At 41.6% G+C, this 26,587-nt stretch overlaps 1 protein-coding gene and 1 pseudogene across 1 annotated transcript in view; one reads left to right on the top strand and one right to left on the bottom strand.

Annotated features, from left to right (window-relative positions):
• TMEM45A (transmembrane protein 45A) overlaps positions 1 to 26,587 on the top strand; it is an 84,203-nt gene that overhangs the window by 28,780 nt on the left and 28,836 nt on the right. The window contains exons 2-3 of the mRNA XM_069472542.1: positions 24,751 to 24,943; positions 26,200 to 26,406. Of these exons, the coding sequence (XP_069328643.1) occupies positions 24,754 to 24,943; positions 26,200 to 26,406 (397 nt within the window). The 5' untranslated portion in view covers positions 24,751 to 24,753. The remainder of the gene's footprint in view (positions 1 to 24,750; positions 24,944 to 26,199; positions 26,407 to 26,587) is intronic.
• LOC138385710 (Y-box-binding protein 1 pseudogene) lies at positions 15,069 to 16,717 on the bottom strand (annotated as a pseudogene).

Below are 26,587 nucleotides of genomic sequence, written 5' to 3' on the forward strand. Positions count from 1 at the left end.
GGGCCAATCTATGTCTCTTGAGTGGGGAATTCAATCCATTCACATTTAATGAGAGAACTGATAAGTGAGACAGATTGCTTTTCCTCAAGTTGGGTTGAATTTTATTGATCTGTTTTCTCTCTTGAGCCATTATGATAACTGGGTTTTTATATTTATCTCTTGATTAGTGTTACATTAGAGGGTCCTTCTTGTGCTGGACCATGTGTTACTCTGTTTTGAGTACTTCTTGGAGAGCTGGTCTTGTCTTGGTGAATTCCCTGAGTTTTTGTTTATCTGAGAATGTCTTAATTTCACCTTCATATATAAACTGAGCTTAGCTGGGTACAGGATTCTAGGCTGGGCATTATTCTGTTTCAGAAGAGTGAGAATGGGGCCCTGATCTCTTCTTGCTTGTAAGGTTTCAGTTGAGAAATCTGGCGTGATTCGGATGGACTTTCCTTTGTATGTTACTTGTTTCTTTCTCCTTACAGCTCGAAGGAGGGCCTCTTTAGTGGATATTTTGGTCAGTCTGATGACTACATGACGTGGTGTCTTCCTATTTGGTATGAATCTCCCAGGGGTTCTTTGAGCTTCTTGAACCTGTATATCTAGAGATTTGGCTAGGCCTGGGAAGTTTTCCTCAATTATATCTTCAAATAGTTTATTCAACCCTTGCTTATTGTCTTCTTCACCCTCAGGAATGCCGATAACTCTCACATTAGGCTTCTTCACATAATCCCACATTTCTTGTAGACTCTGGTTTTTTCTCATGTTTCTTTGCTCTAACTCTGTGACTGTCTTATTTAATTGGAAAGTGTTATCTTCGATCTCTGAGATTCTTTCTTCTGTTTGATCTACCCTGCTCTTGAGACTTTCCACTGTGTTTTGTAGCTCCTTGAATAAATTCTTCATTTCCAGGAGTTCAGTTTGATTTTTCTTCAGTATTTCGATTTCGTTGGTGAATTTTTCTACCAAGTCCTGGATCTATTTTGTGGTTTCTTTATGTTGATTATCCATTTTTTCTTACATAATGTTCAGCGTGTTTATGATCCATGTTTGAAATTCTTCCTGTGACATGTTGCTATTTGGAATCTGGTTTGTGTTAATTGGTGGCAAACTAGTAATCCTCTTTGAGGGCGAGGTTTCATCTTGATTCTTTATACTTCCGGAGTTCTTTCACTGAGCCCTTCCCATCTGGATGAATCCTTAAGATTCCTTCTTTCAGCTTTAGTCTGGATAGGGGCATGCCGTGAGCGCCAGGTAAGCTGCCTCCTCTGTCGCTAGAGGGAGCCCTTCACGTGTTGTTCAGGATTTTGCTACCTCCGCTGGGGGGGCTGCTCCTCTTCCTCTCCCGAGGTAGTTTCTGTCTCTCTCTGCGAGAAAGACAGTGGATAGGGGGAGGGGAGCGGCGCCCTCGTTCGCCCAGTGCCCCAGCTGCTGCAGTTCCCGCAGGCGATGGTCCGCCCCGCCCCAATTGCTGGTGAATATTTATTGAGTCTTCCAAACACAAGTTCCATGCTTTGGAAAACTGGTGAAAACCGTGGGTATGACACACCCAAGAAGGGTCCCCAACTTCTTGGAGGTTGTCGTGTACGGGGACAGGAAAGACAAGCAAGACCTGAAGGTGCAGGGATGTGACAAGTGCTGGATCCAGAAGTGCCTTTCTCCTTTCTTCTTCTTGTCTTAGAACCATCATTGACCACAGCCTTGACCATGCAGGTCCCCAGGGCCGATCTGTTGTTCTTTCATGGTGAGTAGTGAGTAACACTCACACTTGTCCCTTTATTCCCTGTTCCCACCACCCTGCTCTGCCTCACACTCATCATCTCAGAAACGAGTGTCTGCAATAGCCTCCCAACTAGTTTCCTTGCCCCTAGCCTCTTTCTCCCTTTCATATATTCTGTGCATGGCTGCCAAATTGATCTTTCTGAAATACCATTTAGCCCATGGTAACTTACTTACCTCAAAGCTTTTATTAGCACCCTGCTCCTTGCAGAGGAGCAGTTTGCTGGGAGCTGCTGTGCCTCTCTTACTTTTCCCCCTCACCTTTTCCTTTTACAGGTAATGAGGCAGTTTGCAAAGGAGCATGGCCTACAGCCAACCTCTTTTGCTGAGCCTGAGGACCCTCTAAAGCCTCATCTCCAGCCATCTTCCCGTATTTCTACTCCTTTCCTGCATCGTCCTGTGGGCCAGGCTTGCTCGAGTTCTATTGTCCTTCAAATGCTGAGGGGCACTGTTTCCCAGGGAAGGGTGAGAGCACATTAGCAGGAGCTAAAATTCTGGAGTCATTCTGGCAGCTTGAATCCAAGCTCTGCCATTAAACTAGCTGTGGGAACCTATTCCATAAGTTATTTATCTTTTCTAAACTTAGTTTCCTAATTATTTAATACCAGGATGCTAATCATAATTTGTATCCCTTGGGGTAGGGTGGATAAGATAAGACACTCTATATAAAGCATTTAATAAGTGCCTAGGCCATAAATCATAAGTGCTGTGTACTAGGGACTCATGCAAAGGGCCACGAAGTCCTTAATCCATGGCCATTGTTCAAATGATGGTAAGCCCTAGTGTATTGATTAACAGAGTTGCCTCCAGGGACCTCTGGCCCTGCTTTCTTTTTGCATTCCTAGCATCGATTAACAACTTCCTTATATCTGGTAACGGGCTGTAGTCTGACATTTGTGTAGTGGTGGTGCTGGCTGGAAACACTGGACAGGGGCACTGAATGGTGGTGTCACAGAGCTGGATGGGACCTCAAGAGACCATCCAGTGTAGGATGCTGAGGGCCCTTGGAGGGTCCAAAGGAGATCCAAAAGAGTTAGTTGAAAAGCCTCTGTGGACCCATGTGGAGTCTGTTATTTTTCCTGCATGGCAGTCCCTAGTTAGCTCCCTGCTTCCCACTCAAAAGTCATATTATTGCTGGTTTATCACTTGCTTTTACCACTCTTAATTAAATGTGTTTTTTGCTTTACTTCTATCTGTGAGAAACAGTGAAAAAGTCTTGAAGCCAGGGATACAGCAGACTGGGGGTCTAGTCATGCCTTAGCTTCTCTTCCCATGTTCCTTCCTAATCACACCTCATAAGGCTAAACAGGTCATGGACTTCAAGTGTTAAAAGTCTCACACAGATTTAAGGTGCTATTATTAGCCAGTTTTTCCTCAGTTTTTTGCTAAGATTTGGTATAAGGCCCATTGTTAGAATAAGGAGCTCTTCTCATAGGGAGCAGTCTTTTAGACAGTTCTGCTGGTAGACTTCAGGCAAGTTAGCCATAAAGAACTCTGTTATTTTCAATGGAAAAAAATAAAGAAACCATGTGCCAGAAATTCTAGATATTTATTTTGTTTTTCAAAAATAAGAAGTCCATTAGTTTTGGATTGCAACAGACTAGTCACAACTCCAAAAAATTAAGCTACAAAGAACAGACTGTGTTTCAGAGTCCCCTAAGTAATTAAGCAAGGTCTTTTTCAAACTGAGAAGCATTAAGTGGAAGCAAGGCTTTTGTCCAAGGTTAACTTTTATATTTGCAGTCACAGGCAGAAAGTGAGTTAATGTGGCCATAATAATTTTCTACATTTTCTTAAAACCAAGACATATAAATCTTACATCATCTATTTATGTAAGTATTTTAAAATAGGTATTTAAAATACATAAATATAATTTAAAGCCATGATATATATGTTTTTTGGGGCACCATCTACATGAGGAATCAAGAGCAAGAGGGCATCATTCCTTCCATTTATCTCTGCGGACAACAGCAGTTAGTTCACAAGACAGGAATATAATACTTGGTTCTGAGTTAGTGCACAAGAGGCATTTATAAAGTGTGGGTAAATGAATGTCAATAAAAAAGTAATGTTTTGACAACTCCTTTAGGGAGACAGAAATGTCTATAAATTACTGTAGTATTTGATGATAGGAAAAGAAACAAAACACAAACAGGAATTCAGAAGGTATCTTGTATACTAGGTCCTCAATCTATATTTTAAAAATCTGTTGAAAGGAACAACAATGTTAATATAGTGCCATCACTTTTGACCACCCTTATGACAGTCCTTCTTACTCTGGGCCCCAAGACTTTGGTCTCTTATTACATTTGCTCATAACCAGTAAAAAGCTCTTCTAAATATTGGCCTACGCCTAGAATTTATGACTATGACCCCAATGGCAATCAAAGCAACAACAAATATTCACAAATATTCACAAGCTATATATCCGATAAAGGGTTGTAATATCCAGAATCTACAAAGCACACAAACAAATCAGCAAGAAAAAAACAAACAACCCTATTAAAAAGTGGGCAAAAACATGACCAGTAGATTTCAAAAGAAGATAGACAAATGGCCAATAAACATATGAAAAAATGCTCAACATCCCTAATCATGAGGGAAATGCACATTAAAACCACAATGAGGTATCAGCTTACCCCTATTAGAATTGCTTTTAACAAGTCCAAAAACAATAGATAGTGGTATGGATGCAGAGAGAAAGGAACACTTGTACATTGTCAGTAGGACTGCAAATTAGTACAACCTATATGGAAAACAGTATGGAGATTCCTCGAAGATCTAAAAGTAGACATACCATTAGATCCAGCATTCCCGCTACTGGATATCTACCCAAAAGAAAATAAGTCATTTTATCAAAAGGATACCTGCGCTTAAATGTTTATTGCAGCACAATTCACAATTGCAAAGATGTGGAATCAACCCAAGTGCGCATCAAGTCATGAGTGGATTAACAAAATGTGGTATATGTATACCATAGAGTACTACTCATCCATAATAAAGGATGAATTAATGCCTTTTGCAACAATTTGGATGGAGCTGGAGACCATTATTCTAAGTGAAGTATCACAAGAATGGGAAAACAAACACCACATGTAATCGCTATTAAACTGAAAGTAACCAATGAGCACACATGTGCACAGAAGAATGTAAAACTTAGTGGAAATCAAGCAGGGGGAGGTGGGAGAGGGGAGGGGCAAAAACCTACTTAATGGGTAAACGAACACTATTTAGGTGATGAGCACACTTACAGCCATGACTCAAGCATTACAAAAGAGATCCATATAACCAAAACATTTGTACCCTCTTAATACTTTGAAATAAATAAAAAAAGAACTAATGATTCAGTAGCTCTGGTGTAGTGTCAGAATGCTGGGAATTATGATGGAGTTGGAAGAAGCATTGGAAATCGTCCTTGAGCAATGGTTCTAAGCTTATCAAATAAGAAGTACACTCATATTTAGTATCAGAAGATTTCTAGGATCCCTGTCCATCTCATCCTGCAATTTGATTGTGGCTGTACTTTTAGTATTTGTTGACTGAGAAAAAAGATATACCCATATCGACTCATGTGGCCTCTTGCAATCGAACCTTGCCCAGAAATCCTCAGCTCAGCTGATGGAACCACCAGCATTTTAGACCAAATTTTTAATTGTATAAATAAGGCATAGGAACACTTTTGGTTAAAAAATAGCCTGGGTATAATTCAGAAAAGCAGAGGATGTTCAAATAGAGATTTGAAAATATTCAGAAGTCACAACCAAGTCAACTCATGACACTGAGTTAGAGACACTGGGAACTGCTTGAGAAATCTCCACCCTGAGCTGTTGCAGTGTTCATTATCTCATGGAAATCCCTTCACAGATTGCCAGATAAAATACAGAATGCTTAGTGAAATTTAAATCTCAAATAAACAACCTGTGCAATATGTGGAACATATTGATGCTAAAAATTTACTAGTTGCTTATGTGAAATTTAAGTTCCACTGAGTGTTCTGAACTTTTGTTGTTATTGCCTAACTGTGCACACTGTACCTTTAGATGTCCATGCTGGTGCCTAGTGCTAAAGGATAGGAACTGAAAACATAGGTGACAGTTCTACCCAGCTGTTTACACAGATTACTGACATGTTTTTCTTGGAACCTTTCAGATCTCTGTTTAAGGCTGTAAGGCTGGGTGTTTGGTTTTCTCCAAGAGTCTTGCTCTTTTTCATGGGTGTGCAACTCAACTTGGGCAGTGGCAGCCCAGAGGTAGTTACTCATTTATTCCCTTTGTTCATTCTCATTTACCTTGAGGTTTTGTCATGAACTTGTATACCTGACCTTCCGTGAAGTGGCGGCAGAATCAAAAGGGTGGATTTCACTGGCTGAAGTAATGACTTGAAGGGTCAAATCATGGAACAGGGGAGAGGCAGGAGGGAAGGAGACTGTAATTCACTTAGACCCCTCATTTTCCTGCACAGGAGTCAGAGCATTTTCCATGGAGCATGGTGGGCTACAAAACTTTCCACCTTTTCTTATCTGAACTTGAATTTTAAAGGAGACTGGAGTTTAGATGCCTGTCTCAGTGTCATTTTCTTTTTCTCTCTCACACACAAATGATTGTGCATATGTGTTTGTGTGTGTGTATAGAGAGAGAGATAAGGAATTAGCTCATGCAATACTGGGGGCGGCAAGTCTGCAATCTGCAGGCCAGCATGTTGACCCAGGGAGGAGGAGTTGCAGTCTCAGGTGGGCAGGCAGAGTAGAGGGAGGATTCTTTCCTCCTTGAGGAGACCTCAGTCTTTTCTCTCACGGCCTTCAACTGATTCAGTGATTCTTGCTCCTCCCACCTCCATCCCCTAGAATGGAGGGTGGTCTGCCTCACTCAAAATCTACTGATTTAAATGTGAATCACATCTAAAAAATACCTTCATGGTAATATCTAGTCTGGTCTTTGAGAAAAAACTGGGTCATGATTTAGCCAAGTTGACACATAAAATAAATGATCATAATTTTGAAGCTAATCAAAGTCATCACATTAGTTGATCCCTAATATTTTAGTATGTATCTCTACAAAGCAGAAATTATTTTTAAAAACTGAAGCACAATATTACCATCACCTTAATGAAATTTTAAAAATCCTGAATTATTTTTGTTTGAATTAGGATCCAGATAAAGCCCATACATTGCAATTATAGATATCACTCTGAAGTCTTTTGGGATCCATGGGTTCTTTCTTTATCTCCTTTTTGTTTTTCTCGCAATTTGTCTGTTGCAGAAACTATTTTGTCCTTTAGAACTTTGCATCATATGAATTTTACTGATTGCATCCCCATGATGTCATTTAACATGTTCACCTGCATTTACCGTAAATTGGTAATTACATAGATAGATTAGATCACATCCAGGTTCAGTTTTTTTTCTGCAAGAATACTTTGGGCATATCTTGGTGGGTTGTCTCTCTTTGGGATGTTAGCAGTCCTTGATTAACATTGCCTGACTTAATTAATTCATTTTGTAAAATTCTAAATTCTGTCATTTCTTCTTGCATTTATTAGTTGGAATATATCTATAAAGAGGAATTTCCCCCTGTCAATCATTTGGGTACAGTTCTTCCTAGTTCATTATCCTAGTTTTTCCCAATGGGGTCGATAAACTCCTGGGAGTCTGCTGACATGGTTGTTTGTGTGTGTGTGTGTGTGTGTGTGTGTGTGTCTGTGTGTATGTGAAAGAAAGAGAGAGAGGTCTGTAAGCTTTCTAATAGTCTAATTCTGAATTTACCTCAACAATGATTGAGAAATATTATAAGCATGTCTGGATCATCTAGATGAGCATCTTATATCAAGGTTCAATCAATGATCTCAGGGCTGGAGTTTGCATCTGTATTTAGGAACATGATGGTGGCCAGTAGCATTGCTTTATTAATAATTATCAAGGGTTAATAAATAAAGAAGATAGTCTTACTATGCCAAACGACCTTTCAGTGGATTTTAGTTTGAACAGAGAATTTAATCAATTTGAGTCACACAACAATATACATATTTTGGACAAACAGAAAATACACTGTAGCCATCAGTGCCATAGTCATGCTGTGAAAGGCAATTTATTTTAGCAAAAATCATCTTCTGTTAATATTATATTTGATTTGCATTAGTTTATTTGATTTGTGTTGGTTTATAGTTTTGCTTATAATAAATTTGTAAATTTGTTTCATTTTTATAGTTGTCTAAATAAATATTTTTACTGTTTAAGAAAGTTTACAACAGAAGCAATTTAAGTCAACATACTTGTTCTGAATGAATTCTTTTTTCCTCTTTAAAAGTTCTGCATGTTGCTCGAATTTGGGAAATATTGCTTATCTCATGCTTGTTTTCATAGGGCTATTAGCTGGTCTCACATTCAGCATAATTTGTCTTATTAAGGAGTGACCCACTCAGCTTATTTAGAGTCTAAAATTTGTGCCTAGAGACCAACACCGTGGAACACTCAGAGAAAAAGAGTATTCATGAAAGGGTATTTGGGGGCCTCCTCCCCTCCCTGACATCATCTCAAACGACAGAACAGAGGCAGTTGCCTCCTTCTGTATCTTTTACTGGTGCCTTGTAAGGTCTGGTGAGTGGAGACTCTTAGGCCATCCCTACACATTACCAAAACAACTCTTTGGAAAGATTAAAAGCAAACCAAACATCATCGGCAGCAGGCTTCTCCAACTTTAGGGTGCTTAGGAGTTACCTGGGGATCTTTTAAAATACAGATTCTGAGATCTAACCCTTACAGGTGACGCTGCTGACCCGGACACTGTATGCTGAGTGACCTGTGTCTAAACAACTCACTGTTTCGTCTTTATGCCACAATCCTTTCTCTTGATTTTTCCTTGGATAATGCATAGAAAGCTCTCAGTACAGTGTTTGATACAGAGTCCGCATTTGGTAATTGTTCATTGTTCTTGTTAGGGTTCTTACTGTTAGTTTTTGGGGCATGGATAAGGGTGGAAATGACAAGAAAGAAGACAGGGCTTTGGAGACGGACAGGCCTGAGTTTGGACCCAGCTTTGCCGATTATAAGCTATTTGACCTGGGCAAGGTTTTTAACCTTTCTAAGTCTCTGGATCCTTTCAATGTAAAATGGGGAGAAAAACACTCCTCATGGAATTGAGAGCATTCTAGACAGCTCTTAGAGAACTGGGTACTCAATAAATGTCATTTTTCTTCCTTTGTCCCTTTTGGATGTAGAGTTAGGGTTGAATTTTTGTTCGGTCACAACACTATCGTGAGTCTCATAATCCCTGTGAAATGCAGCTCTTTATTATTGCATTTGAAATGGGGATAATAATTATGAGGATGAAATTAATTGGTGCATGTAAAATGTCTTGGCACATACTAGGAACCAGGTCATTATGGGCCCTGTCTCCCCTCCCTCCCTTCTCTTAGTGGTGCAGTTGGCAAGGCCAGCCACGCTCAGACACCAGCTGCGAGACGGGGCCCAGAGCTCTCAGTTCCAGTTGACTAGAATCACCTGGAGGGCTTACCAGAGACACAGAAATATTCCCAGGCCTCACACCCAGAGATCCCGATTTGACAGGTCTGGGGAGCAGACAGCACGGTTGTATTTCATGCTTCCCCAGATGTTTCACATAGGCAGCCGGGCTGAGAATGGCTGGTCTAGAGACAGCAAAGGCTTGATCACTACCAGATGGCTCTTAGCATTCCTCACGTCCGCATGGCACACCACACCTTTTCCACCCCCAGCTCCAGCCTTTCTGATCATTTCCTCTCACACCCTGCTCTGTTCTGTACACTCCAGCACGAGGAGACGTGCGACTCTGACCCGATTGCTACCCTTCTCTGGGCATGTTGCAGTGAGCACCTCCGGGCCCGTCACAGCAGGGCGGGGCGGGGAGGCGAAGCTCAGCGCAGCTCCACTCTCTCCCTTCACGCCCTGGACACAGGACTCCTTTGGGTCCCGCCTGGGGAAGAATAAGACACCTCTCTGGGGACCTTTGTGGCATTTGAAGTAAAGACAATCTGTGACATTAGGCAATGCCTACTATGTGGCAAGAACTTTACTTATGTTATGTCTGCTTTCTTTACCTCTATAAGGTAGTTTTATTATTAATAATGTCATCTTTCCCATTTTTAGAAGAAACTGAGGCAAAGTGAAATAAAATGCCCCAGGTGAAACTCATAATGGTCTTTGTATTTGAGTTGTCTGATTCTAGAATCTGGGCTCTTAACAATCCCCTGGGAGGAATCTAAAAATGATGCCCGGCCCACGCATACTAATTGCAGCAGGATCTGGAGGGGTCAGGCCCAGACACTGGTAGTTGTTATGGGGTCTTGGAGGGATTCTGATGTGCAGCCAGGCTTGAGAACTGGACGGCGCTACGCTCTTCTGTCTCCTGCGCTTCCAAGAGGAAAATGACAATTACCTGTTTTTAATTTAGTTTTCTTTGATTTCTAGTGAATTCAGCATCTTTTCATAGGGTTTTGCCTTGTGTTCAATTTTGTATTATACTCTCCCTATTAATAGGGGGAGCAATTTTTTTTCTTTTTCTTTTTATTTAAATAGATTTAGGGAGTACAAGTGGTTTTTTGCTACATGGCTGAATTGCATAGGGGAGAAATCTATGCATTTAATATACCTGTCACCTGAATAGTGTACATTCTACCCAATAGGTAATTTTTCATCCTGCACCCCCCTCCTAACCTCTGAGTCTCCAGTGTCCACTAAATCACTCTGTATGACCATGCATACCCATTGTTTAGCTCCCACTTCTAAGTGAGAACATGTGGTATTTTGTTTTTTGTGCCTGGGATACTTCACTTAGAATAGTGGCCTCCAATTCTATCCACCTTGCTGCAAAAGACATTATTTCATTCTTTTTGATGGCTTGGTAGTGGTCCATGGTGTATATATATATATATATATATATCACATTGCCTTTATCCACTCCTCAGTGGGTGGGCACTTATGCTGGTTCCATATCTTTGCAATTGTGAATTCTGCTACGATAAACAAATGGGTGCAAGTGTCCTTTTTATAAAATGACTTCTTTTCCTTTGGGTAGATTTCTAATAGTGGGCTTGCTCAATCGAATAGTAGATCTATTTTTAGTTCTTTGAGAAATCTACATACTGTTTTCCGTAGAGGTTGTACTAATTTACATTCCCACCAACAGTGTATTAGTGTTCACTTTTCACAGCATCCAGGCCAGCATCTATTGTTTTTTGACTTTTATATAATGGCCATTCTGACAGGGGTAAGGTGGTTTCTCATGGTGGTTTTAATTTGCATTCCCCTAATGATTAGTGAGGTTCAGCATTTTTTCATGTTTCTTGGCCATTTGTTTCTCTTCTTTTGAAAAATGTCTATTCATTTCTTTTCCCACTGTTTAATGGGGTTATTTATTTTTATCTTGCTGATTTGTTTAAGTTCCTTATAGATTCTGGATATTAGGCCTTTGTCAGATGTATAGCTTGTGAATATTTCCTACCAATCTGTAGGTTATCTGTTTACCCTGTTGAGTATTTCTTTTGCTGTGCAGAAGCTTTTTGTAATTAAGCCCCATTTATTTATTTTTGTTTTTGTTGTACTTGCTTTCATGGTATTAGTCATAAATTCTTTAGCTAGGCCAATGCCTAGGATAGTGTTTCCTAAATATCTTCTAATATTTTTATAGTTTCAGGTCTTACATTGAAGTCTTTAATCCATCTTGACTTAATTTTAGTATATAGTGAGAGATAGGGATCCAGTTTCATTTTTCTGCATGAGGCTATGCTATTCTCTCAGCACCATTTACTGAATAGGGTGTACTTTCCCTGGTGTATACTTTTGTCGGTTTAGGTATTTGGCTTTATCTCTATTCCATTGGTCTGTGTGTCTACTTTTACACCAGTACTGTGTTGTTTTAGTTACTGTAACCTTGTAGTATAATTTGAAGTCACGTAATCTGACGCCTCTAGATTTGTTCTTTTTGCTCAGTATTGCTTTGCCTATTCATGCTCTTTTTTGGTTCCATATGAATTTTAGGGTTGTTTTTTCTAAATCTGTGAAAAATGACATTGCTATTTTGATAGGAATTGCATTGAATCTGTAGGTTACTTTGTACAGTATGGACATTTTAACAATATTGATTCTTCCTATCCATGAGCACGGAATGCTTTTCCATTTATTTCTGTCATCTACTTTTGCCCCATAGATATGTTGCTCCATAGATTAATATTGATATATAGATGTTGCCCCATAGAAATATTGCTCCATAGAGATATTGCTATATAGAGACAGAAATGATTTCAGGAGTTTTGCAAGAGCTTTGCCCTGAAGGGATATGTGAATGTGTTAGTTCGCATATCAAAAGCTTCCTCGCCTCAGGAGGGCATCTCAAAGGTCAGTGGCAGCTGCTCTGCAAGCTGACGCTGCAGTTTCAAACCTGTGGCTTTTGCCTGCTTTGTAAGACAAAGCAAGCTTGCATGGAGCCACAGGATGAGAGCTGATCAAAGAGTGCCCACCTGACAGACACCTGTGGCTAAAACTAATTAGCCCAAGGGACAGTCCCTGCAAAACATCTATGAGGCAAGAATCTACAATTTCTTTAATCAGTATTTTCTAGTTCCATTGTTAGAGATCTTTTACCTCCTTAGTTAAGTATAAAAATATTTCTTTTTTTTTGCAGCTATTATAGATAGGATTGAGTTCTTGATTTGATTCTTAATATTTTTAATTATCTATCTTTTTAGTGAATTTTTCATTCATATTCTGAATTTTTTTTTGTTTGTCTTGGTTTTCAACCAAGTTTGATCCCATTGACTTACTTGTGATCCATATTTTAATTCAACTTCAATCCCATTGAGCTTACTTGTGATACATATTTTGAATTCCATATCTGACATTTCAAAATTTCCTTTTCATTGAAATCTATAGCTAGAGAGTTAGTGTGATCCTTTGGGGGTGTTGAGAGAGCCTGATTTTTTCATATTGCTAGAGATCTTATGCTGATTCCTTATCATCTGAAACCTCTTCCCTCAGCTCAAAACAGATAGCGTTGTGGTTCACCTGTTCTCTGCTGGGAACTCTGCTGCTCAGGTGTAGAGAGGGATGGATAGGTACACTGCCTTTCAGCTTGTGTAGGTAGGTGCCCACTGTGGTGTTGCTGGTGATTTCAGTCATTTGGACCTCAGACCCCTGAGAAGGGGTATTCATTCAGGTGCCAGCATTGATGGACTGTGTTAGGTAATCCCCAGATCCCAGGACCCTGGATTGCCTTGTGTCCTGGAGGGGACCAGATGGAGACCAAGCTGGAAAACTTGCCCTCAGGCTTCCCTGAGATCAGCGGCTGGCTGTGGTAGTGATGGGTGGGGTGACTTTCTGCTCTGAAAGAATGCTTAGGCAGGAGAAGGGTGTATACACTGTGAGCCTACAACAGGAGGGCCCCCTCTTGATGAGATTAGTAAACGCAGGCAGCTATGGTGCACGTGCTGTTCACATCTCCCTCTGTCAGCCATGATAGTGGTCTCTATCCTTCAGAGGCAGAAAAGTGTCCAGATTCCCAGCACTCACCCTGACCCAGCTGCAGCAGAGGTGGTGGGGGCAGCTCAATCCACTGTGTGCAAAGCTACCAGACTAGCTGTGGGCTGTAGCTGAAATGCTCCTGCAAGGGAGGTGTGGTTGTGGCAGGGACTTGCCTCCAGGGCGGGTAGGCTCCTTCCAGAAGAGACAGGCAGCTTGGAGAGAGGACTGCTAGCCCTGACCTCCCCCAGGGGAGCTGGTAGCTTTAGTCCTTGGGGAACACCAAAGTGATTGCTGTGGCTTTTCAGAGGGAAGCGAGTGCACCTCAAGCTCCGTGGAATCCTGGGTGTGACAGGTGTTGTGTTAGAGTCAGGGCACAGTGATCATAGTACTAGTGGAAGTGTACCCCCATGCAAACCTAGATTTGGCCATCCTGCAGCATACTGGTGCCAGTACCTTGTAGCTTGGTAGTAGAGATGGCTACGTCTGCAGCACTGGGTGGTTTGAGATGGGGAGGTCCCTGTCCCCAGGTCCCTTCCTGGGCTGCCCAGCTTTAAGCTCCCAAAATGGCACCTTAGGCCTGTGACTGGAGAGAGTGGAGCCTCCTCCAGGCAAACAGTACGCACGGAGTGCCATCTGCTTGCATCACTGCAGTTTGTAGCAGGGTGATGGCAATTGTCCTAGAAATACGTAGGAGAGCTTGGGCTCCCCTGTTCCTCCCCTGTTCCTCCCCTTTCAGCTGGGAAAGGCTGCATTGCATCAGCCTGAACTCAGCCTGAGGGTGAGGTGTTGCCCAGCTTTAAACTCCCAAACTGGCTCCTTAGGTCTGTGACCAGAGAGGGTAAGGCCTCTTCCAGGTAAACAGTGTGGGCGAGATGCTGGGAGGATACTATCCACTTGTGTCTTGATCTTATTGCAGCTGTAGCAGGATGGTGGGAATTGTCCTAGGTATGGGTAGGAGAGCTTGGCCTCCCTTGTCCCTTCTCAGCTGGGCAGGGCTATGTCAGCCTGAATTTAAGTCAAGGGCAGGTTGCTGTCTGGCTTCAAACTCCTGAAATGGCACCCTGTGGCCAGAGAGGGTGGGTCCCTTCTCAGGCAGGCTGTTTGGACAGGAAACTATGTTGTCTGCTCGAGGCTGGGCAGACAACAGCAAGATGTGTGCTGAAAAGGTTCGTCTCCCTGACTCTCCCCAAGCAGGCCGGGGCTGCAGCTGTGTCAAGCCCAAACGCAGCCTGAGGGCAGGGCACTGTCCAGTGTCAAACTCACAAAATGGCACCTTGGACCTGCAACCAGAACGGCTGAGGCCCCACCCAGACAGGCAGAATGGGTGAGAAACTGTGGAGAATGCTGCCCACTCGTGTCTCAGTCTTGACTGCAGCCCACAGTGGGGCAGTGGAGACCTTCCCAGGGGTGTGTGGGAGCACCTGGGCTCCTCTATCCCTCCTCAGAGCCTTGCAGTGGCTACAGGCATGTCCCTGGTTCCCTGGTGTCTAGCTCTCAGAACGGCACCTGGCTCAAGCTGCTCCAGGCTCAGATGCCTGTGGAATTCCTCGTGACTTCCCTTTAGGGAACAATGTCTCTGTATAATCTCCAAGCATCTCCCTGTGTAAGTCTGAGACCTGTGTGGGGCAGGGGTTCTCTTATTGCCAAGATTGTAAAAGCTCCTCTTGGAAAGTGCAGTCCTGGTGGCTCCTCTTTTACTATTTCGCAGCATCCAGGAGCTTTTCCCAGCTGTTAGCCGGCTCCAGCTGGGCAAGTTGCCCTGATCCCTCTCCTTACCCACTTTTGGTGCTTTCCATCGCTGAGAATTCCCATTGCTTCAGCGTCTGCGTAGGTCATTGAAGTTGCGGCGGTACCGACCTTGAGGCGGCTGCTGACCTTGGGTCTCATCTCCTTGATTCTCTTTATCCTCTTCATTGCCGTCCTCTCTAGGCTGTCTTTGGCGAGGAGGGCCCCTGCGGAATCGAGGTCTATAACCCCGATACATATTCTGTCTTACTGGTGGTCTACCTTGTTCTCCTGCACCCTGGTTGTCAGCCCCCTCCATCACTTCTCCCTGCACAGGAGGGTTGGCTACTGCGGTCGCCGCCCACAGGGTCTCCGCATGTAGTAAGGTGGGAGCCTTCGCCTGCGTGGGGCCAGCGTGGCTGGGCCTGGCCTGCAGGAGCGCTCTCGGGTCCCTCATTCTGCCCCCCCACTCTCACTATTCTGGTAACGCTGCCGGTAATGGCGTGGAGGACTCCTGCCACGTGGAGAGCGTCTATAATGGTTACGGTCTGCTGCGTATTTACAGCCTTGAACTGGAATTCCACCAGGGCCCTAACATTTGCTGCCTCCGCTCCCTTTTCTCCTTCAGCAACATCAAACTCCACAGCTTCTCCATCTCCTACACTGCGAAGGTGCTTCCTGGGGCTGTTCTTCTTTATGGCAGTCTGGTGTACAGATACATCTTCTTTGGTGTCATTCCTGTTGATGAAACCATATCCGTTTCTTACATTGAACCATTTTACTGTCCCCCAAACCTTCGTTGCGATGACCTTCTTGTCCCCGCCGGCAGGCGCCGCCGCTCCCTGCACCGCTGCTGGTGGTGCAGGGCTTGCAGGCAGCTGCTGGGTCTCGGCCTCGCTACTCGCGGCTGCGGTGGTGGCGACCGGGGCCGCTGCTCGCGGCTGCGGTGGTGGCGACCGGGGGCCGCTGCTCGCGGCTGCGGTGGTGACCGGGGCCCGCCGCAGCAGCTGCGGCTTCTCCCCATGTGTGATGGTAACTAGGCCGGCGGCGGCGGCGGTGGGGCTGCACAGGGCTCTCTGGGGTCCGCTTAACTCTGTTCCCTTCTTTTTAGATCAGGTTTATTGAAGTGTAATTTACGTGCAATAAAACTTACCCCTTTTAACTGTCTAATTTGATGTGTAATTTTTGTCACAATCAATATATAGAGTATTCCCATCACCTAATAACCTTTGCAGTCAATCGCTTCCCTTTACCCTCAGGCAACCACTGATCTACTTTCTGTTACTACAGTTTTGTCTTTTCGAGGATTTAATATACATGGAACTATGCGATATGTACTCTTTTGTGTCTGGTTTGTTTCACTTAGCAGAATGCCTTTGAGATTCTTCCAGATTTTTGCATGTATCGGTAGTTTGTTCCTTTTTATTGCAGAGATGTATCACACAGTTTGTTCATTCATTCACCAGTTGATGGGTGTTTGGGTTACTTCCAGGTTTTGGTTATTATGAATAAAAGCTACTATGAGTATCCATGTACAAATCTTTGTTTGGACATAATTTTCATCTCTCTTAGGAGTGAAGTTACTAGGTCGAATGGTGAGTGTATGTTTAATGTATGAAAAGTGTCAAGTTGCTTTACAACGGGGCTGTACCATTTTGTACCACATGCAGCATCTAAGAGTTCTAGTTGGTCCACATCCTTACCAATACTTGGTATTGTCAGCCTTTTAAATTTAGCCATTCTAGTGAGTATGTATTGGTATTTATTATTTTACTTACTAGTTCCTAAATGACTAATGATATTAAGCATCTTTTCACATGATTATTTGCCATCTGTATATATAAGTTTTAAGTTTTGATGTGGTCAAATTTCTCAGTCTTCATTATTTTGCATTTTGTATCTTGTTTAAATATTTCTTTCTTATCTCAAGGTCATAAGGACATTTTCAAATATTTTCTTCTAAAATGTTTTAAAATTGGATTTTCACAATTGGATCTTTAATCCACCTGGAATTTATTTTTGAATAGGGAATCTCATTTAATTTTTATTCATGCATAGAAACTCAATTGTAGTAACACTATCGTTTTTTCCATGGATTGTTAATTTGTTCTCCCTTTTAGCTTCACTTTTCAAAATCCTACTCATTTGTCAAAGTCCAGCTCAAATGGTCTTTAAAATCTTCCAGGATCCTAGCGTATACCCCTATCCCTCTCTTGAATTAAATGAAGAGGCTCAGTGCACTTGTAGCATTTTATTCCTTTACTGTGAACCTTAACTCATCTTTTTGGGATCACAGTCACTACTGTGTCTGTCTTCCTTGTCCTGTCAGACTGTAAGCCCTTGTGAATATATTAGCTTACAAGGTAAAAGGGCCTTTGCAGATGTGATTAAATCAACAGCCTCCAGATAAAGAGATTATCCTGGAATATCTGGGCAGGCCCCATCTAATCACATGGGTCCTTACAATTGGAGAACCTACAGAACTGCAAGAGAATAAATTTGTGTTGTTTTAATGTACTCACTTTGCAGTAATTTGTTACAGTAGCAATAGAACACCCATGTATTTGGTCACTATGGTACTCAGTCATTGTTCATTGACTTGGATTGTGAAACAGCATGAAGCTTGGAGCTATGGAATGACTTCCCCCCCCCCCATCCTTTAAAAGCTCTGTATGGAATGACATCTTTAAGTTTCTACCAGGTCACTCATATTCAGTCTAATGCTCATCACTAACATCTAGACGTTTGTCAATCTGCAGCAAATGAAGTCATTGTAGCTACTCAGCCCAGCCTTCCTTGTTGTTGGCAGCCATGTGTACTACAACTTTGACTGCATTATATTAATAAATAGTCTTGGTGATGTGCAAAACTTCACCTATTTTACATATGTGCTGACAGCTCAATGGTAGAAAGAGATGCCTTTTCCCTATGGTGTTTAACCTACTCGAAGATACTTGACTGACACTGTTCAATAGGGCCATTGGGAAACCTTTTCTAGTCTTTGTGCTTATCTAGGGGAACAGTGTGGGATTTGGAGTCTGGAATCCTGGATCTGGTCTTTATTAACTCGGACTTAGAGTAGGTCATTAAATCTCTTGGAGCCTCAGTTTCCTCATAGTTATGGTGGAGACAGTAATACAGCTGACTCTTGAAAATGGGGGAGTTGGGATGCTGACCCTGTCATGCAGTTGAAAATCCAATAACTTTTGACTTCTCCCAAACTGAACTACTAGTATCCTTATGTTGACTGGAAGGCTTACCTGTAACATAAACAGTTGATTAACATATATTTTGTATGTTATATACTGTATTCTTACAATAAAGTAAGCTACAGAAAAGAAAATGTTACTAAGAAAATCATCATGTTGAGCAGGCTGAGGAGGAGGAGGGAGAGAAGTGGTTGGTCTTGCTGTCTCAGGGGTGGCAGAGGTGGAAGAAAGTTTGTGTATAAGTGAACCCATGCAGTTTGAACCCATATTGTTCAAGGGTCAGCTTTACTTTCTTGAGTTGTCTCAATGACAAAATAAACAGATGTCTGAAAAGTTATTAGCACACAGTAAGTAGTCAATGAATGCCTTCCTTCCCACGTCAGGATCACTACTAACAGAAACAGTTGAGACTTCTACTTACTTTGAAAAGCTCCTTACAGGCAGGTGATGCAACACAACTTTTGTTCTTTTTGTCAGTTTTATTTTTAAAGATATAAGTCTTTGGATTGCCTCATCCTGTCTTATATTTTCAAGTTTAGAGTTGTGTTTGTAATTTTAGATGTTGGGTTAAGAATACCCTATGTGCCATGGATGGTTTTAGCTATTTAAAGATTGAGAGGGGTTGGTGGTGGGAACAAGAGGCAGAGGTGTGGACTAGATCAAAAGAAGATAAAATAAAACATTAATATGTAGAGTCACAGCACTCTAGAGTGGTTCTTTTCTTCTGACAGAGCCAGATGGTCATGCTGGCCTTGGCAGCAGCAGTTGCTAATCTATCCCTCTCTGCCCACATAGTGGGTCCAGTATAAGTGATCACGTCAAGGATTATTACATTGACAAGAGGACAAATGGCCTCTGGGGTCTGGAGATAGGGAAATCGTATTTGAATCTCAGGGTCCTTGTACCACTCTACTTGTCTCTACATACCCATTCAGATAGGATTCTTGCATCTTGGATGTATTGTCTACAGAAAGAAGGAACACTCATCCTCTTATTGTTGGGGGGCTGGGGTGGCCAGGCTGGGAGTGAACGAGAAACCCTCTGGCAGACCAAAGCTCTCATTTCTGCTTTCTTGCTTCCACTTAAGCCACTCTCCACTGTTGAGATGCTTCCTTCCCACTTCCCCTGGTCACAGTGGGCCCTCCTCCGCTACACTGCTTTAGAATGACCCCTCCACCATGCACCCTTCTCAGATGGAGCCCCCTCCCATTCTTAGGCATGCCAGTCATCTTAACAAATCTCATAGAATTGTAACTAGTTTGTTAGTTAGGGACCTACTATAGATTTCCATTTTTTGGGTTTCTTCAATCAATTTTAAGCTTTCTGTTGTAAGCAAGGGCTGTATTTATTCTGCAATGGGTGCCTCAGGCACCCGAGGGCTGCTGCGCAACGCACGCAATGCATAGAGGAGGCTGGCCTTCCAGATTCTTGGCACTGCATTGCAGACCTACAGCAGTGGTTTTTCACCATCTTTTCTTATTCCTATGACTTTGGCTTTGGCCATGCCTTCAACCCTGGCACCTTTAGCAATCTCTTGCTCGAGACACAGCATGTTAGAAAATGGCTTATCTTCCTAAGACTTAGAGACCATGATCTATTATGTTAGGGCTGCTGTAATCATTCCCTTCATCTTCTGTCCTGATGGACAGAAGAGGTAATGTGCTTCTCTGGCTTTGGGTCTCAAAGCAGGTGGCACATGACTGAGGCTGGTTGCCTGGTAGGTGGGATGACAAGGTGAGTCTTACTTGGAACTACTCTGTGACACAATGTTTCGATAGGGAGGCAGGAGGTTAAAAGTTAAAAGGGTATATGCTCTCGAGTTAAATGCATTGTGATATAGTCTGAAAGTTTATCTGCTTATGCTGGAAAGATGAACTCAGTGGTTTAGTCTGGAAGGAGGAAGAGTAGGAAGTTTTAGATCTAGGGCTATTCAGCATCTGCTTTTCCCTCTGGAATCTGGAACATTATAAATTTTTGAGAGAAGACAATTGCATTGGACTTCACATTGAGGGAAGTGTGAAGGTAAGGATAATTTAACTAAGAAAACCCATTCAAAATAGTTGAATTTGGGGAGAGAAAGTGCTGGTACGGAATGATGGGGACCAAGAAATGTGAAAGCTACATATATATGCATGCGTAGCTTTGCTTTGAGTGCTAAGGCAAATTGTAAAGTGAAGCTCAAGAAATATTTCAAATTTGGTTAGTGTATTAGAATTTGCACACATGTCTTAAAATATGAGTCACTAATTAAGACTTAGGACTACTTTATTTTGGTGGTGGCTCTAGATGAAATTTTAGCTTAGATTTTTTTTTTTTTATAATAGTGGTGTTAATTTTATACTGAAGTTAGGGATTTGGTTGAGATTCCACCAAGAAAATTGTTGAATCTCTCTATCTGGGGTGCTTTGAATTCTCTCCACTTTCTGTGTATAGACCTGATCTCTAGTTTGCATGGCTGTAACGCCTGGGAATTGATACCTAGCACCTGTGTTAGATCTTGGGCTTTGCCCAATATTATCTCTAATTCCTAGAGTTTTAAAATATTTCCCTTTTGGGTGGTAAATGAGTGTATGTTTTTCTTGTCTTCACTCCAGAGGATAATGTGTGATGTCATTATGAGTGAAGGGCTTCTTTGGATGGGGTCGGAGTAAGAATTTTTAGGATGAACCACATCTGGAAGCCAGTGATTCAATCTTGTAGTCAATCATGTTAGGTCTGGATGAGCCACTTTCCCCAGGAGGTTTCAGTGATGCATCAGGCAGGGAGGGTGCTCAGGAAGGGCCTTCTTGTTTCATGACCCGGGCTTTCCTTGGGGTTTCCATGGACTGCCCACAAGTACATTCTACTTTGTGGGTGAGAAAAGCCCTGTGTTCTCTTTCAGAGGAGAATGTGTCTGCTCTTTGGGTTTAGCTCTAATCAAACTCCATGCTACTGTCCTTGTCTTTTCCAAGCAGTGAGCTGCCCCAGCAGGCAATAGTAAAGCAGGGAAATGAAGGTAGATGTATGGGTAATGGCTCTAGGAGACAAGAGTGAAGTGATGTTTGAGGAGGTGGGCAGTTTTTTTTCCTCTCACAATGAAAGTGAGGTAAAATGACTGCCATTTTCATTACCAGGGATAACTGGGTCTGTTTGCTCCCTTGCACAGACAAATATAGCAAGCCTGCTTTGATTTTGTGTTGTTTGGATCTTTAAGCACAGAAAGATTGGAACCATCAGATTGTTTCTGATTAAAGGTTGAAGACACAGATGTTCAATAACTGAAGGAGGAAGGACTCATTTCTTCCCCCACTCTGATCAACTGATATCCTTCTTCAGCTACTCCCCGTTGCCGCCTTATTACATCCCAGTGCAGAGAGATACTGATCCTTTCAGCTTTTGGGGCAGCAGGAGCCTCTTTGCTGGTCGTGGGGGTGGGGCAGAAGGACTATTTGGCCCAGACCTGAACATTCAGGGAGGGCCCAGATTTTAAAATTTCATGTTGTCTACAACATAGGCAATATGTTGGCATGTATAGTAAAAGTATTTATTAGGTAATTCTAAACATTTAAAAGCAAATACAATTTTTGCATACTCTATTTTGGCATTTTCTCCCTTTTTTTTAAATATACCAGGATCTTTGGAAAAAAAATGGAAATGGCCCAGGCCCCTAACTTCTGCGAGGCCCTAATTGCTTGCTACAAAGGCTCTCACAACACACTAATGGTCATAGAGGTTAACGAGGAGGACAGACCTCAATAACTAAAAATAAGAAGAATTCACCAAAGTGAGGACTGAATGCCTTGAGAAGGCGTAACAGGGCCCTCCCAAGCAGGTGAAATTGAAGGGGCTGGGGAGATCAGCCCCTTCTCCTAGGGGAGAAGGGTGTCGGCAGGGTTGATGTTAGGCAGCAGACATGATATGTCTTAATAACCAACTAGTTGTTAGGGAAGTAGTCAAACTCTAGGATGATTTTCATATTTTAAGGTTGTGCAATTGGTGAATGGCAGTGTTGTCAACCAAAATAGGTAACTGGGAAAATTTATTTTCTAACAGTGGGTGGGTAGATAAGATGATGAATTTGATTTGGGGACATGTCGAGTATGAATGGCCTTTGAGACATCAGAGTAGAGATGTTTTGTAAATATACGGTCTTGTATTATAAGAAACGCTTAGTTACTCTTGTCAATTTAGAACCTCATGGTATATAAGGCACTACCCAGGCCCAATAGGGAATAGAAAGAAGAATAGATTTTATGGCTCCTCATTTCAAGTTTATTGTCTAATTGCAGTCGAGCTATTGATAACGACAGAAGATCCCATTAACCCTCCAGACAACAGCAAGAGAAATGTTATAGGCAGTACAGGAATGATTGCCCAATAATTGTATAGAAGTGTCTGGCTTTTCTGTAGTTAGTATCCAAGTAGGATTGTTCATTTGGTTTTACTTATTTTACTCTGGTAGTTTGAGGTGGGTTGAAGATGGCATTAGCTTATTTAATAGCACTGTGAATTATTAATATTTGCTTTAGAGTAACAATTTTATTAATAATTTTGTTAGGGTAGGGACTGTTATTTGTCCCATTTTACAGAAGAGAAACTGTGGCACTGAGAGGTTAAATAACTTTCCTAGAGTCATATAAATGATAAATGATAATGATAAAGACACTTCCTCTCATTCTGTTACCCTAATTTTTGTCACTAAATATATCCCCCATCATTTAAGTTATTTGGAAATCTTATATATAGGGGTTGCATAATTTATTTAATCATTCCCCTAATACCTGTATTTCCAGTTGTGTCTTCAGGATAAATCCTGCAAGTGGGCTTCCTGTACTAAGAAATAGAAAATATTTAAGACTCTTTAAATCGTTAAAATTATTTTCCATGAAAGTTAAAAAATTTTACAGTTTCGATGTGTCTTTTAATCCCATGTAGAAGTGTCTTGCAATCCTAAATGGTTGCCTAAACCAAAACAAACAAGAGAACTCAATAACACTGCTCAGGTGGTGGTTAGAATAATAAATCAGAGGCTGTCAGAGAAGGAAGGAGCTCCAGGTGCCATCTAGGCCCAACTCCTCCTTTTATTAATTAAGAACTAAGGTTAGAGAGCTTAGGGGACATGCCTGAAACTACAACACTAAAGTCAGTTAGGACAAGAACCTGAGCTTAGCGCTATGTGATATATTGAGTCTGAATCTCTTGGACAATTTGGATGATTCAAGCTTGTCCTGAAATGTCTGTCTGGGGCCTTGAGTGGAGATTTAGGAGACTTAATGTTTGGGTCAGCTTCACCGTTTCCCCCTAAGCTTCACAGTTTGTGTCAGAGGGGTAGGGAAGTAATCCAAAGGGGTCTGTCCTGAACTGAGAGGCCCCATATTCACCCACAGATATAAAGACGTCTGCTGGGCCAGGGGCAATTCTGAAATCCCCTCTTATGAGTTTTGTTAGATCTGGCCTGGTGTCAGATCCACGAGGATGATCTGGATTCTCTCTTCATTATTCTGTTGATGGTACAAAACATTTGAACAACAGGCTGCTCACATAATTAAAAATTCATGTAATTCAAGACTAATTTTTTTATAGTACTGACCAAAAATGGAGAGTATTTCTGTTTATAAGCCAGAGGTGACTCCACCATATAGCAATAGTGTAGACAAAATTTGCAGTTTGATTTGGCTTGGTATCTGGCTGCCTGGGGCTAAGCTGTGTTCTCAAGAAACCACAAAGTTTCAATGGGGTAGCGCAATAAATGTTCTTTCTTGCAAAATGGGAAGGAAGCTGGTTGGTCATCCTCTGTGTTATAGGTATGCCATGCCACAGTTGCCCAGGCAGGGGCAGAGAGAGATAAAGGAGTCATGTAGACTCTTAACTGACCTAGCCTGGAAGTGACACATGCTAATTCTGCTCACAGTCCATTAGCCAGAATTAAAACATGGTTCCAATCCAACCGGAGGAGAGGCTGGGAAAAGTCGGGAGCAGCTCACAGATACTGGATGAACACTAATGGGCGCCTCCATGCACTTGATGCTTGATACTTTGAAATTATCTACTTTAAAAATTTTGTAGGCCATTTCACATCATTTCAAGTTTTAAACATAAAGGTAATACTTTCTTATTACTTTCCTTTTAATATACTTGAAGGGCAACTGTATGGTGAAGTTCATACTGTCATTTAAAGAAATCCTTTTGATCTCTGTGTTAAAAACAACAGAATTTTGCTTAATTGTTGTGAGATTTGGGTAAGCATTTAACTTTTTTAAAGCTGTATGCCTATAGAAAATGGCATAATAATCCCTCATTCATGGGTATGTTGCAAAAATTGGGGTGGAGATCATATGTAAAACACTTCACATAGTGACTAGAGCATGGTTAAGTGTTTATCAAATGTGAATTTTTATTTTCTTTTTATTGGTATTTTTGATATGGTGGTGGAATCTACTACAGTTTGCAGTAATATAGGGTCCTCTGAATTAGTGATATATTCATAATCATTGGAAGATAGTGTACTTTATGGGGACAAGTGATGTTTTGTTCAGGTTCCAGAAATAAAATGTTTTTATCTTCTGTATGTTCTTATTTTTCTAGATCATGGGGAGTTTCAAAGGTCATGCCCTCCCTGGAACCTTCTTTTTTGTTATGGGTCTTTGGTGGAGTATAAAGAGTATTCTGAAATATGTCTGCAAAAACCAAAAGCGGACCTGCTACCTTGGTTCCAAAGCATTATTCCGTCGACTAGAAATTTTGGAAGGATCTGTATTGGTTGGCATGGCTTTAACTGGTGAGTGGACCATTTTTCTCCTTTTGGGTATTTTCACATATAAAGAAAAGATCCAATATAAAGTCAAGAAATTGCTAAAATGGATTTTTTAATAAAAAGAAATCTCTTAACACATTCTAATTGTAATTTCTCTTTGATGTATTAATAATTTGTTAGGAAGGTGATATTCATGTTTATACAAAGGCCTATTTATGAACTAGTCATAGTATTTAACTTGCCTATGCAGTTAAGGTCAATTTCCTTTATAGAATTAGTTGGAGCTTCTGAAATCATTTTATATCTATTGTTCTGATCCCTGAACCAACAACCCCATTCAAAATAAAAAACCATTTTGCAAACAACAGCAAAATAATGAAGTGATTATGGAAAAGCTTCAATAAGAAATCATTGCTGATAGGCTATAGAAGATCTTGACTCCTGTATTCATCCTTCCTTGGTTCCTAAATTGGAGAAAGAGGTTAGGCCACATGACTTACTAATGCCTTTCCACTGACTATGAAGATTCTATGAAAATGTGCTGTGTTTTTTAAGAGTTCCACTGCAGCCTCTCCTTTATAAAAGGTAAAACTTCCCATTTTCCCACTGGATTTCTTTATGCTTTATTCATGGCAATATGTCTTTGCTATGATCATCAAATTACAGAGTAGTGTTTCCAAAGAGAGAAATTTCCTTGCCAAATTCTGTAGAGTAACAAAGAAGGCAGCATCACTAAGAAAGTTTAACTGTTTGCATAACTGACTAGATCATGTGTTTATCTGTCTGGGTTTTCTCAGTTATTCTTAACTGAGGAAAAGCTGAACTCTTTAGCGTTTTTGTCTGGGACCAAGCGCAACCCCCTACTTCATGGCAGCTACCCAGACATGCGTAATGGTATCTAAGAAGGAAGTTAGCAGCCTCCATGGGACTAATCTCGCAAATCCATACCCCCAAATTATTCAGGATTTATCTTAGTCATTAGGATGGACTAGTCAGTGGAACTTAGTGGAACTAAGATCATCAGTATTGAAGATCTGAAAGAGCTGTTTGACTCAATTGGTTACCTTTGACTAAAACTGTTATTTGAACTACCATCTAAACCTCTAAAACAACCCTAGAGCACCAGTGCTCAGCTGTTGGGGAACAGCCTAGATAGAGGAATTGATGTCCCAAGACGACAGTAGATTGAAATGAGCAATGAGCTGATCTTCCTGCATCTTCTTGCATTCTAGGTAAAGTTATGGAAAGGGTTGCTAATACTGTGACATGTTCTTCTACAGGCATGGCTGGGGAGCAGTTTATTCCTGGAGGGCCCCACCTGACCTTATATAAGGAGGGCCAGTGGAACGAACTGATGAGCTGGCATCATTCCACTATGTATTTCTTCTTTGGGCTGCTTGGCGTGGCAGACATCTTATGTTTCACCATCAGTTCACTTCCCTCCTCCTTACCCAAGTTAATGTTTTCAAATGCCTTATTTGTGGAGGGTAAGTATGAATGAGTATTTTCCTGTACCTTTCTTTATTAGTGGGCATTTGTGTAGGTGTTTATAACATACCTTTGTTGTCTTAGTGCAGTCTTGATTGATAGCTCCATGTTCCTGGGCCATAATGGGTGTCCTAGGTAGGATGACAAAGATATTCCCTGCTTACTGACTCATTTAGTAGA

The sequence above is a fragment of the Eulemur rufifrons genome, chromosome 7, assembly GCF_041146395.1.
Source record: "Eulemur rufifrons isolate Redbay chromosome 7, OSU_ERuf_1, whole genome shotgun sequence".
NCBI classification, from domain to species: domain Eukaryota; kingdom Metazoa; phylum Chordata; class Mammalia; order Primates; family Lemuridae; genus Eulemur; species Eulemur rufifrons.